This window comes from Hydra vulgaris, chromosome 01 (assembly GCF_038396675.1).
Source record: "Hydra vulgaris chromosome 01, alternate assembly HydraT2T_AEP".
NCBI classification, from domain to species: domain Eukaryota; kingdom Metazoa; phylum Cnidaria; class Hydrozoa; order Anthoathecata; family Hydridae; genus Hydra; species Hydra vulgaris.
In genome coordinates, this window is record NC_088920.1 from 53658437 (window position 1) to 53672624 (window position 14188).

General features: G+C 30.1%; 2 protein-coding genes across 2 annotated transcripts; both read right to left on the reverse strand.

Annotated features, from left to right (window-relative positions):
• Positions 1–4160: 4160 nt before the first annotated feature.
• LOC136074547 (uncharacterized) lies at positions 4161–4862 on the reverse strand. Its single transcript, XM_065786879.1, has one exon. The coding sequence runs from the start codon at positions 4860–4862 to the stop codon at positions 4161–4163; it is 702 nt and encodes a 233-aa protein (XP_065642951.1).
• Positions 4863–5229: 367 nt separating this feature from the next.
• On the reverse strand, positions 5230–6339 carry LOC136074548 (uncharacterized). The gene has a single exon (XM_065786880.1). It carries the CDS (start codon positions 6337–6339, stop codon positions 5230–5232), a length of 1110 nt encoding a protein of 369 aa, XP_065642952.1.
• Between the last annotated feature and the right edge of the window lie 7849 nt (positions 6340–14188).

Consider the following 14188-nt stretch of genomic DNA (forward strand, 5'->3'; position numbering starts at 1 on the left):
GTTAACCTAATGTGAGAAAATTACCAAAAAGCTGTTTAACTACATTTGTAAGCTGATGTATAGTTAGGAGTATGAATCCTGAATAAACTATATTATATGTTATATTTTATATTTTGCAATATTCTTAAGCTTTTATAACTGTGACAAAACAAAAAAATTAAGAATGATCTTAAATAAAATAAATAAAATACCTCGCTTTGCTTTTATTGCATTTTCTAATGACTTTGAAAATGTTGTTAATAATGGTTTGCAATTTTTTCCAGGAACACTTGGTATCTTGAAATCAAATTATTGCACAAATTAGAAAAATAAATTCAACCTCAAACAGAAAATTTTTAAATGAAACAGCAGAAATTATACCTTGATTGGTTTTAGAGAAAACAATGTCTTTAGTTTTTCTTTATGCTAAGCTTCCTTTTCTTTGTCTTTTTTTAACTTAAAAATAAAATGTTTTACTTCAATTAAATAACTTTTTACAAAACATAACAAATAAACAAGTAAAAATGCTTTATTTTTCTACATTTTATTGTAATAACAAAACACATTACACACTAGAAACAATTAATTGAAACGAAGACCAAAGATATTATTATTAGTGGATACTAGATCTTAAGAGCCATTTTCTGAGAAAACCAGACAATGCTCAAAAGTGATATCTTTCAATCATTCTCAATTTTGCATATTGTGTTGTTAATAATATTAAAAAGAAGCCTATGCATTTATTTTTCTAAATATTTCTAGTTCCTGAATTATGGTCGGTCAAACCTTTGGCCTTTTAAATACTTGGAAAGTCACTCTTGGGATTTTATGATTTTTAAACTAAGTTTAAAGGCAACGAGACAACTGCATCCTAAGTTTCTCTTAATATTATGAAAGTAAAGGTAGAACTTTAAAAAAAATAATCAAAACAAAGCAACTAATGCGTCTGGATTTTTCCGCTACAATCATTATATTTTATGATTGTTAAATTTATCATTTTTATTTTCTTCGTCTTTTCATAATTCACTGACATTTAACGGAAATAGGTTAAATGCAGTTCTATTTTCGTTAAATGAAGGTTCCGTTAAATGATTGCCTTTACTACACTGAGCAGTCATATATTTTTAAATCAAGAAATTAAAAATCCGTTAAAAATACAAATATACATGTGTGTGTGTCCGGCGGAAGAAGGGTTTAATGGGTGATTTTCACCCAGGCGCCAAGTCTTCAAAGGCGTCAAACTTAAATTAAGTACTTATTTTCTTTCCTGAGAATATAAAAGTATATATTTATTAGGATAATTATATAAAAACTGATATACTTATTTATGTAAGAACAAGTATATGTTAATTTATAATAAAAACTATAACTCAAAAAAACTTTTTTAATTTTCTTTAATTTATTTAGTGTATATTAGTGTACAATTTTAAAAATGTTTTTAATTAATTATGAACATATCATGAGCAGGGCCGCCGAGAGAAAGGGGGGAAAAGGGCATAAGTGTCCCAGGAGTCAAAATGTTAGGGGCGCTAGATGACGAAAGATCATTATTAGATTTTAATTTTTTTTTTTTTTTTTTGTATTCTTTATAATATGTAAAAATATTTATTACTTAATTAATGTAGAAGAGGCAAATCTATTAGATTCTTATTTAATCTTATTACAAACTTTTATTGTTTATTTTACAGTTACTTTACTTTTAGCTATTTCGGTTTGCAATTTTTGCTTATTTTACGATTTTATGCTTATTTTACGATTTTCTACTTATTTTACAATTTTATGCTTATTTTACGGTTTCTTCACTTTTATTTTTGGGTGACTTGGTTGTAATTACTTAAGCTTGACAGACAAAAAAATATGGATATCGAAATGTATCAAACGTTAGTTCATGCAAGCATCAAATTGAAATGATGGTAGAAGTTCGCTAACCTTAAACTTTTACATGTATTGTATGGCAAGGCAATTTTATTGAAATTAGAATATTTGGTAATATAAAACGCATCGCTAAAATGACTGTGTATTGTTTAAAATATCCCACATTCCATTTTATATCACTCATGCAACTTTTTTAGGTAGGCAAGCATCACCTCGCTTTACCTTTTTCTTCCTGACTTGTTTCTAAAATCTTTAAGTTAAAATCTTGCATTTGTCTCCCAAAAGTCTCTGAGTTGAAATCTCGCGTTTATTAAAGTATTGGTTATTTATAAAAATAACAATAAATGTTAAAAACAATTAAAATTAACCAAAAGTAGCATAGAAATAGGCAATGGCAAAGCATCGGCTAAACGTCGTTCGAATTACGGCTGCCATGCATGGACCATGCCTTAAAGGGTGAGCAAGACTTGGAATGGACCATGTTTGTCGGCCGATGGATGGCCAGTAATGACGCCAATGGTAAGCCAAGCATGGCGAGTTTGCTGGGCAACATTTAAATTGCTTTATTTATATTACCAAAGAATTTTAGTTTTAAATATTAGAAATTTAGTTTCTTTAATTAATATATTTAAAAAACTATAAATTTATTTCTTCAACAAATTAAGAAATATATTATTCAAAACTTTGATATAATTATTGTATTTTTATTATCAATACAATGGTAATGTACATATAGTGATGGCAGAGATAATAAAAGGAGGCTCAACAACATATAATAAAATAAATACACATAGTAATAACATATAATACTTTAATAACAACATATAATAATACTTTTCTTCCCTAAGATCAATATTGTTCTTACACACACACAAGCACACGAACACAGTTCCGTGTTACGTTACACACAAAAAATATACGAGAAGAAGCGTAGCGGCTCAAACATACTCAGAACACAACACTCCCCCCCCCCCCCTCCTCGTTAATTGATTAACTACGAAAAAGGGAATGTCACTTTCTTCAATAAATATAACGTTTATGTTAGCAGCACTACATTCAATCGGGTAAAGTTTGTTAACCGGCATATTTATACTTTTATACTCGTTGTTCTGCTTGTAACGTACCGTTGCGCTTCTGACTTCTTTGTCAGAAAAAAGATTCACTTCGTCTATGATTCCAACTTTCCATAAAATTCGCATCGTCAATTAAGACAACATCTCCGCGTTTAACTTTTACAGATCCATTACCTTTGAAGACTTTGTGGTGTTCACGTAAATCCTTTAAATATTCTTCTTTCCAACGTGTTCTAAAATGATTTAAGACCATATTAATGTGTTAATGTTGTTCAACTATTTCGACTTGTTCATAATTCCTTGAATTTTCTGCTATCGCTTCCAGATTTAACTTCCGACCAAACACTGAATGGTTAGGAGTGATCACTTTGTCACCAACCTCTTCATAAACAAATATTAATGGTCGGTTTTCTACAATTTTCTACATAGAAAACACTTTTGGATTACACTATGAATTAAACACCTAGCCTTGGGAATCCAGAATTTATTTCTTAACTCATTCAGTGTTTCTTTCACGAGGACATGACAGTGCAAAATATTTAGCTTTGAAAGATAACAGCTCCGAGGTAGAAATATCGGAAACTTTGCATCGTATGGAATTGGGGCATTCTTTAAGCGTCCTTTACATCGAACGATACTGTTCACTTCAACTAAACGCAAATCTTGCAGCAACCGTTTGTAGCTCGATGCAGTCATAACGTCACGTTGGATATGTTTGATCCACATTGTAATTGCTTCTTCTCGTTCGTCACTTAATAACGTTAAGGTCTTCAAACCATTTAGTTTTCTTAATCTCAATTTCAAATTGGCTGTGACTCTTAGTAAACGTTCATAGCTGATTAATTTTTTTAAGTCAATAAAAGAAAGGTCTGGATAATGTACACTGCTTGAAACAATGCAAGTTAATTCTTTAGGTATTTTGGTACTTTCAAAAATTAAATCATAAACTGGCCATGAAACTGTTATACTATTTAAAAAATCTGGGCCCTTAAACCAAAAACAATTATCTTTGAAATTATTTAAAGATGATCCACGTGAAATAGTATCTGCGGGGTTCCGATGTATTTCTACATACTTCCATGACTCAATGCCATAAAGTTCTCTAATTTTAAGAAGTCTATTTTGAACAAAAGGTTCATATTTCTTAGTTGAATTGTTAATCCAATGAAGACAAATTGTTGAATCAGTCCAACAAATAATCCGAGAAATGTTATACACACTTTCAAGCTCTTTTTAAACATTAATCATCAACTCGGCTAGTAATAAAATAGCACTAAGTTCAAGACGAGGTATTGTTGTTTTACTTAATGAGGCTACCCTCAATTTAGAGGCAATCAAAGTAGAACAAGAATGTGTCTCATCAAAAATTCGAATATAGATACAACATCCATATGCCTTATTGCTTGCATTGGAGAAACAATGAAGTTCGAGTTTATAGTTAGGCAAAAAATTTGAAGAGTTAAGATACCACCGTGGAACCATTACATTGCTTGATGAAAGAAAATCATTTAAAATAGATTGCCACTCGGTTAAATTTTCTCCATCAAGGTAATCTTCCCAACTCAACTTGCTAACACTTAAATTTTGGAACAAAACTTTTAATTTGACTACCACTGGATTTATAAGTCCTAATGGATTATAAATGCTTGCAACAAATTTAAGAACTTCTTTTTTGTTCCGAATATCATCTGCCATCTTCATTAAATCTTTGAAGTAAAAAATTAGAATATTTATTTGTTTGTCCCAGGAAACACCAAGGACTTTAGTTTCAGGTTTAGGTGTAAAGTCACTTTCACAAAAGATATCTTCTAATACCTTAGAGTTTAAATCGAATTTTCGAAGGTTGAAACCACCTTCCTTTAATATCGATTTACACCACCAATAAAAGTTTATACCATCATTAACTTCATCAATGCAAGAGTTCAAATCATCCATATGAAGGCTTTGTAAAAGTTTAAGAACATAAGAGGGGGTAACTGTTTAAATACTTTTCCACATGTAACTTTAAAGTAGCATTAAGCAAGAAAGGTGAAGAACTAACACCAAAAAAAACTCTATAAAGACGAAATGTTGCAAGCTTTGCATCAGGTAACATATTAAAATGAAGGTTTTTAATGTCATCAAACCATAAAAATCGTACATAATTGCGACACATTTCACTAAGTCCAATTTGAGGAAACGCTTTCTCAATATCAGCCAGAAAGGCAAATTTTTTTGAACGGAAATGTTACAGACTTCCAAATAATGATGTTGTCAAACTTGGGCCTGCATGAAGACAATCATTTAGTGAAGGTCCAAATGATTATGAACTTGCATCAAACACCATACGAACTTTAGTTGTAACTTTTTCATCGCGCCTTACTGGTCTATGAGGTAAATAGTGTACATCACCTATGTCCAAATCATGATTTAAAACTTTTTCGATGATGCCATGAGATAGGTGATCTTTAATAATATTGTTATAGGAGTTAAACAAATCCTCATCTTTTGAAATTTTTTTAGTAAGAGACTGTAAACGGTTAACACATAAAGAATAGTTGTCAGGCAGTGTTAGATGATTTTTATGAAATGGTAATTGAACTACATAACGACCAGAGGTTTCATCAAAAAATGTACCATTTTGAAATTCCTGCAAAATAAGATTATTCTCTTTGCAACTATCACTACAGCACCATAAATTATTTAAAGCATCCTTCAAAATTACATCTTCTTCAACAAATTCAGCTTGAACCTTTAAAACATGAGTGATATTTACACTACAACTATTATCTCCTTCATCGCACACAAACCCACTAAGAACATATCCTCCAAGTTTAAATTTCAATGCGACTGGACCTGACTTATTGCGAACTGTAGTGTTATCAAAAAAATTCCAATAAAAGTCTGCTCCAACAAGAATATCAATGTCTAGAGGACAATCTCCTGCAACACTATCAGCTAATTTTAAACCCTTCAAATGGCTGTACTTGCTTACTACAAAATCGACTTTCTGACCATTGATAGGGGCACAAATATCTTTCACAAAGCAGGATATGAAAATGGAAAAATCATTCAATCCTTTAACACTAAAACGAACCCTTTTCAGTAATTCCTTTTCACTTTTGTTTCCAAAACTGTTTATAATTATTTCTTTAACAACTATTGTTTGTAAATTGAGCTTTGTACGTAATGCTGGTGAAATGTAACTCAGTTGTGAACAACTATCAAAGAGTATACGGGTAGGATAATAAAGTTTGTCATTTGACATTGCTGTAACTTGAACTGTTTGTAGCAACACTGAATGAGCATACTTTGTTAATGTATCAGCTACTAATGATGATTTTCCTTCTTCCTGACTGTCATTTTTTTGTGGAAGAGATTTCTCATTACACATTGATACATGATGAAAATTTGAACAGTTAAAGCAATTCATTTTTGTTGCACAATTTTTGGCAAGATGTTCAAGCTTCAAATATTTAAAACACCTACGTTTTCTTTTTAAAATTTGTTTTCGAGCAATCAAATAGGTCACTGTTTTACAATTCTAAGATTTGTGATCTTTTTCACAAAAGACACATGATGAATTGTTATTCAAGTTGTTCATTGGTTTGTTATGGGTACCTAAGGTTCCATTTGAGTACAATGTTTCAAAGATATGTTAACTTCTGTATTGAATTTAAGTCCTCATTGCTGTCTACAGCACATTGAAAATTTTCATAAAATGTTTGCCAGTTTTCAGGCTTGCCATCAAAGGAGTGTAATTTTAAAGGTGGAAGCTTTACCATGAAATTATTTTTGTTAGAATTACTGATGACATCATCTGGTTTAGTGTTAAGCTGTTTATTTATAAATTTATTAATTTCAGTTTTGTACGATAAAATATGACAAAATCTGTTGCTAAATTTTCTTCTTTTAGTAATTCAGCTTCATTTTCAATTAAATATTTTCAATTAAAAATGATTTCAATTAAATATAAAATTTCTTCATTTAAATGTTGTACTTTGGTAAATTTTTCAATAAGAGTGTCACGTAAACAAGTCAGGATATAAATGGTGCTATCATTTGAATTGAAGTTCTCAATGCCTTCAAAAACCTTATCAATAAGACGCTTCACAGAATTAGTATTGGTAGTACGAACTCTACGTTTGACAACTTATTGACATTCTTATAAACAAAGACGACTATAAAAAACAATAAATCGACACATTATCTGTTCAAAATCAAGATAAATGTCACGCTATTGTTGTGGTCAAATATTAGATGTTATATATCAAACTACCTTCCAAAAATGATGCTAATGGTAAAGGTTGGATTTCTTAAAAAAAATTTTAATTCTTTGAACGCAAAGAAATTGCTAAGAACACAAACTTATTACTTAAATACACCTTGTTAATCCAGGGACTTCAGTATAGTGATACAGTTATTCGTAAATTAATCCAACTCCAAATAAAGAAATCGCTTAACTAATGCTTTTAAATCTCTACATCAAACAATTTGTTGAATTTTGAGCTTACAACCAAATATCTGTCTATCTCTCTCCGTGGGCTGCAAATATTGTATTGTTATTATCAATACAGTGTTAATGTACATATAGTGATGGCAGAGATAATAAAAGGAGGCTCAACAATAATAATAATAATAATACTTTTCCTCCCTAAGACCAATATTGTTCTTACACACACAAGCACACGAACACAGCTCCGTGTTTACGTTACGCACAAAAATATATGAGAAGAAGCGTGGCGGTTTAAACATACTCAGAACGCAACAATAATCATCAGGTCTTGTCAGCAGATTGTTGCTGCAAAACTAATTACAAAACAACCACAGGAAGTTAATGCTGCTCTAAAGTCGTTGCATTAGCTTCGACACAAGTATTTTATTTTTTTATTTATTTTTGTTTTAGGTGCCTCAAGAAGACCTAACAGAGCACTGCGAAGGAGCATTTAACTAAAAAGTTCTTGCCTCCTTTTATACCAATGGCGTGGAATATGCCCAGAGCTCGCTTCAAACCATGTATCACTTGCTTTAAAAGCAAGCGTTCGCCATGACGTATTCTACATGCACCATGGCGTAATAGCTTATTTTTTATTTCTAACCACTTACGCCATGGCGTAGTAGTTATCTCTTGAGCAGCAACGGCGCGCCATGGCTGCTCAAAAATTATAATAGAAAAGCCTCTAATCGGTTTCTAATTAGAACGTTTGATATTTTCATGCACATCAGGGCAACTAGAAATATCGACCCATGATGAGCAGATTATTTGTCTTTGTGATGAAAACGATTTTTTGAAAAGCAAATGGTGATAGAAAAATTGCAATGAACCTGGATATTCTGTTTTTTTCCATGAATTTATTGAACATAAGCTTGAAGTGAATATCTTAAAAGTTGCGCATTGTCATTACATTTAACAATTTCAGTTAAAATTGGAATTGTAAAAACTTTATAGAAGGTGTTTCGCATCTTGAAAGCTTCAAGTAGTCTTCTAGAAATACTTAAGGCTTTCTCGACCAAATATACTCAAAGAATATATGTTAATCTATATGCATTTTATTTTTAATATTTAACGCAATGCCAGTACCTGTCGCAGATGATGAACGACCTTTAAATAAACTAAAATGGATTTAAAATGAATTTATTTTTATATGCGAATTTATTCATTCTTATATGCGTGTTTATTTATTCTTATATGCGCGTTTATATCCGAGTCAACTACTCATAAAATTTCTCATATAACTTTATATTGTTGTGAAATCTTAATATTAACATTAATATATTTGTAATAATGCGGTCTTCGTGAAGGTATTGGAAAATTACGCCAACGTAATTCATGTATTTAAAGTTAATAATATAATATTTTGTGGTTCTGAATTTTAGAAAAAAAGGATATTAGTAAATAATATTTTCGCAGTGAAATGATAATAAAACAACTATGAACAAACGAGTGAATTCATTAGTGCCACTTTGAAACGTTTAATAATTCCCCGTTTAATAATATAAACAATAAATAGGGTTTTATGTTTTTATATAGATATATATAAAGTGTAAATTAGGTTGTTGCCACTGCTATTTATTTAAAAAATGGTTGCCGAGCCAGCGCTGGATTTATATAACAACGCATATGGTTGTAAAATGGAATTAAATTAAACACTATAGTATCCATAATACTTTTAAGTTTTCTGATTACCCCATCCGTATTCCGAGGCCTTTCTCCCTTTTTGTTAGTATCCTTTAATAAAGAGAAAAATTCTTCAATTGGATTAAGCTGTGGCGTGTATGCTGGCACATACTTAATAGCTATGCCATGAGAGGCTAGTTTTTGTCTAAGAGAAAGACTTCACTGGAATCCACAATTGTCCATAACAAGCACGGGTGCTTCCACATCTGCATTCCTTATTGCTGGTGCCAACATTGTAGTAATGAAAGTACAAAAGGAATCTGCATTCCAGCCTCCAGTTTTTGTTTCATAAGCCAGCACTCCCATTGTTGAAACAGCACTAATTAAACTAACATTCTTGCCACGACTTGCAGACGACAGTAAAATTGCTTGCGCACCTCTAAGCGAATAACCATATGTGTTGTTAGTGTGCACATTAAATCCAGTTTCATCCAAATAAATAAGCTTTTTATTAGAAATTCCGATAATTTCGCTTGCAAATGCATAGCGTGCATCTATAACTCGTGTTGAGTTTCGTTCTTCTGGCACATGCACAACTCGCTTTTTTGATAAATCCGAGCGTTTGAGTCTTCTTGAAATAGTAGGTTGACACATGTTGAAGCCTGCTGCAAAAAGATTTTCTTTCATTGCTTCTTGCGTACCATGGCCTACTTAATTTATACGGCCAGATATTTTGCATTTTGAAGAAAAAAAAAGAAGGCCAGTTTTTAAAATCGTAATGTTTCAAAAACTTAATACGTTTTGAACATTTTCAAAATTATTTTACTTTCTAAATTTAAAAAGTCCACTAAAGTTGTATATATTCATAATTTTAGATATTAAACGAACATTTATTAAGAAATAAATAAATAAAAAGAGTCTTTATTTTAAAATTTAGAATTAGTAAAAACAATGTAAGAAACAAGAATAGTTATAAAAAATATTAAAATATTTTTCTTTTTTCATTAAAAAATAAAATAATTATATTATAAATAATTTAATAAAATAATTATATTATAAACATTCTCAAATTTTTTCTTTTTAAAAGACTTTACATGATCAACAGCTACTTCGCTGGTAGAGATAATTCTTTTATTATTAAGAAAAATGTTGATAACAGTTCTTCCAGCAAGTTTTATCCCAGTTTTCTCATGCATGGGACAAGAAAAAGTCTGAAAAGAGTCAAAAAAGTGGTTCAAAAAATATTCTAAAGCTTGTCGTGCATGCAAATTAAATTTCTTTATTTTGTTATAAGAGAGTCAATCATAGCAAAGGATGTGCAAACATAATCCAAAAGTGATGGTGAAGGAATAGTGAGACCACCCCTAGAAATAATTGTTAAATAAGTATGATCAGGATTGCTTTCATCAATATTGACACAACATAAAAATTCTTTACAACATGTACCAAAACGTTTTTTAAGTTTCTTTGCTATATATCCAGCAATATGAGCACCTACTTCCCTACTTTCTGGTGCAAGTGTCATGATTTCTGGAGTACACTCAGCTTTATCAATATCAAGAAGAAAGTTTTTCAAATCTGTTAAATTATTTTCTGACTCAAAAGGCATTTTCAAACTATCATCAAAGTTAATACTTTCTTTAACTATACTTTTGATTTTTAATATTATTTCAGAAATAGTGACATCTTTTAAACCCACCAAAAATCTTCCACCGCTCATTTGTCTATATTGTTCAAATCTCCTTTCTAATGGGTCACTTTGAAATCTCGCAGTTAAAACAAAGTGATATCCATCATTAAGTAAGTCCTCGATCAATAAGGCATGACTATTAAGTGTTCTTATTAGTGCTGCAGCTGTCTGAACACTTAAAGTAAACTTCTCACAGTTTGGTATTTTTTGTGATTGCCAAGCTTCAATCTAATGTGCCCTTTCCCTAAGAAATTCAAGTTTTTTATCACCAGAAACAACTGCATTACCTAAAATATTACATGTTGAATATTGACATTTAGAATTTGATAAAACCCACCACTTGTTAAATAATGTAAGAAAATCTGCACTACTTTTAAGGTCAGGAAAATATGGGTGAATTGCTGCAGATGTAGTTTCATCAAAAATTGCAAGTGCTAAAGAAACATTTTGTTTAAAATTGCCAGGATGTAACACTTTCATTGTTATTTTTGGTGCTTTACGCAAGCCAGCATCAAGAGCGAGGTCTTTTTCATAAATATTATGGAAGGTGCTCCATTTAATTTCTCCCCCACATAAAATTATAGGATCTTTAAATCCATTAAAGTTAAAATCTGGAAATAAAAATCTTTTGCAATTTAACAAATTATTTCTGATGTTTTTAATAAGATGTACAACATCAAAACAAAGGTAAATTTTTTTTAGATTGTAAATAAAAAACAAATCTTTGGTTTGTTGATTTGATGCACAAGGAATTTTTTTAAAGCAAGAAACATTAGAGGAATGGTTGTCACACACAATAACTCTAATATTAAATTCACATTCAGTTAAAATACGAAGACATTCAAAAATTTCTTCTTTCAACCATTCAGCATTGATTTTTTTTTCAGGAGACGTTTTAATCACATATGGAATGTTTTGTTTCAGGCCAACTATCATAAAACAAACTATTCCCTTATACATTTCTCCAGACTCATCACTACCAATCATCTCTCCAGCAAAATACTCCTCACATTTTTGCAAGTACATTTCATCAAAAATCAAGCAAATGTCTTGAGATATCTTACCTTCTAATTTTAAACGTTTTGCACAACTTAGAGCATCAATATTTCCACTAGTTATTTTTTTAAGTAATGATAATGATGGTAAAGGCAATCCTTCACGCAAAAGTTGGTATGACTGCATAGAAGTATATCGTAATATCAGTGAATATTTTATAATATTGGCTGAATAAATAGGTTTTTTCATATATCTAATTAGCTGTAATTCAGTCAATACAGATGAAAATTGTTCGTCTTGTGATTTAATGTAGGTAGGAAAATTATGAAGCATACTTTTACAAGATAAACGACAATCTCTTCCTTGACGTAACCACTGAGGCAATAGCAGAGGTGAACCTTTGTAAAATAATTTAACATGCATCTCATTGTTTACACAAATGTACTCTGTAACTTCTGGAATAGATAAAGTACTATGACTCAATTTATAAAAAATTACATGATCATGATACTTCAAGAATGAAAAACCATCTGGAGCAAAACTTTCAGTAATATCGTCAAAGCTACTAATCAAATCATTCAATAAAAACTGTTCATATTGATCTGGCTGAAGTATTCTTTTAGTTGGTGATTTTCTTAGCGAATTAGAAGATTTTATAAGTTGTGATGAACTTTCTTTAGTCAAATTTGTGCAATCAAAAATAGTAGGCTTTATTTTTTTTATTAATCAAAAACGTTGATTCGTGTTACCTTTCTTAAAATATATTGTTTCAAAGTGTTTGATGCATATAACGGAAGAATTAGTAGGTGTCCAATCTTTTCTCTTTACAAATTTAATCCAATTTTTTTTTAACTCTTCATTTTTTGGAAACGAAAATACTACTGTAGATACTTCACCATAATTATGATAATTTGAACGACAATTTACAACGCAACATTTGTTGACCATCTTTTTGAACTTTCAAAGCTGCTTCTTTAAAAACACTTTTCGAGCAAACTGGCCTTTTATTTTTTTCTTTAAAATGCAAAATATCCGGCCGTATAAATAAAGTAGGCCATGTGCGTACAAAGATTTTTTTCTTGTACGCATAATTCGATAATATTTTTTATTTGAGCGTTTATAGGTTTTTTACCTCAATTTTTACAAGAAAACGACTTGAATGCAGTCATGTCGTCGAATTCTCCTCCGTTTAACTTAACGACAAGATTTTGAACTGTGCGCTTAGATAAATTAAGAGAAGTGGAAATACTTGTTGTAGATTTATTCCTTTCAACTAAACTCTTAAGCATTTCAATGTGCTCTTTTGTAACATTTTTTCTTGTTTTACGATTGGCACTGCTATTTTCTCTTCCATCTATAGGGTAAAGATTTGATGTTAATAATAATTATAAATAATTAAATTTAAATCTAGATAAATGAATTGTTAGATAAATAATAACTTAATCAATAAAGAAATTTAATAATAAAATTTAACAAAGATACTAAAATACTAAATTAAATAAACCATCATCGAATGTAAAAAGTCTTCGTCTTAAGTATTTTTAACCTCGTTTACAAAGAATCAAGAAAAATTGCTTTAATATGCTTTTTAAAACGTATATAAGAATGAATAAATACGCATATAAAAATGAATAAACGCCCATATAAGAATGAATAACCCTGTATTTACAAATATCATCCTTTTTTTCTAAAATTCGGAACCACAAAATACTATACCATTAACTTTAAATACATGAAAATTACGCTGGCGTAATTTTCCAATACCTTTACGAAGACCGCGTTATTACAAATATATTAATGTTAATATTAAGATTTCACAACAATATAAAGTTATATGAGAGATTTTATGAGTAGTTGACTCGGATATAAACGCGCATATAAGAATAAATAAACACGCATTAAAAGTTAATAAATGCGCATATAAAAATAAATAAACACGCATATAAGAATGAATAAACACGCATATAAGAATGAATAAATGCGCATATAAAAATGAATAAACGCGCATATAAAAATGAATAACCCTGTAATTTGTTTTTGTGGTTTTATGCGTAGGCATAAACTTTCTATAAAATATAAATTTTATTATTTGAAACACAATTGTTTAAAATGAGGTTAAATACTGCTGAAAGAGAATCTTTGTGAAAGCGACTCAAAATGTTTTTTGTAAATAAACCTAATATAAAAAAAAAGAAACTGTAAATCATTTTGAAAAAGAAGAAATGATCGAAGTAAAATATATGATAACCTAAAAAGACTTAAAACTGTTCAATTCTCCAGCACAACTGATTGAAAACTTTTAGAGACATTTGGCACAGAAGGTTTACAAGGGAGATTGGCGAACTTCAACAGAGCAAGTTTTGATTGATCGAATTAAATGAAAACTACAAGAAATCGACTTAAATTTTTTACAGTCGCTTATGAAAGTCGTTAGAGCGAAATTAAGATCAATTGCAGATGGCGGTGTTTTTTCATTTA

Excerpts from the sequence above, each read along its gene's own strand:
- LOC136074547 (XM_065786879.1), bottom strand. The coding sequence starts at position 4,862 with ATGGATGATTTGAACTCTTGCATTGATGAAGTTAATGATGGTATAAAC.
- LOC136074548 (XM_065786880.1), bottom strand. The coding sequence starts at position 6,339 with ATGAATTGCTTTAACTGTTCAAATTTTCATCATGTATCAATGTGTAAT.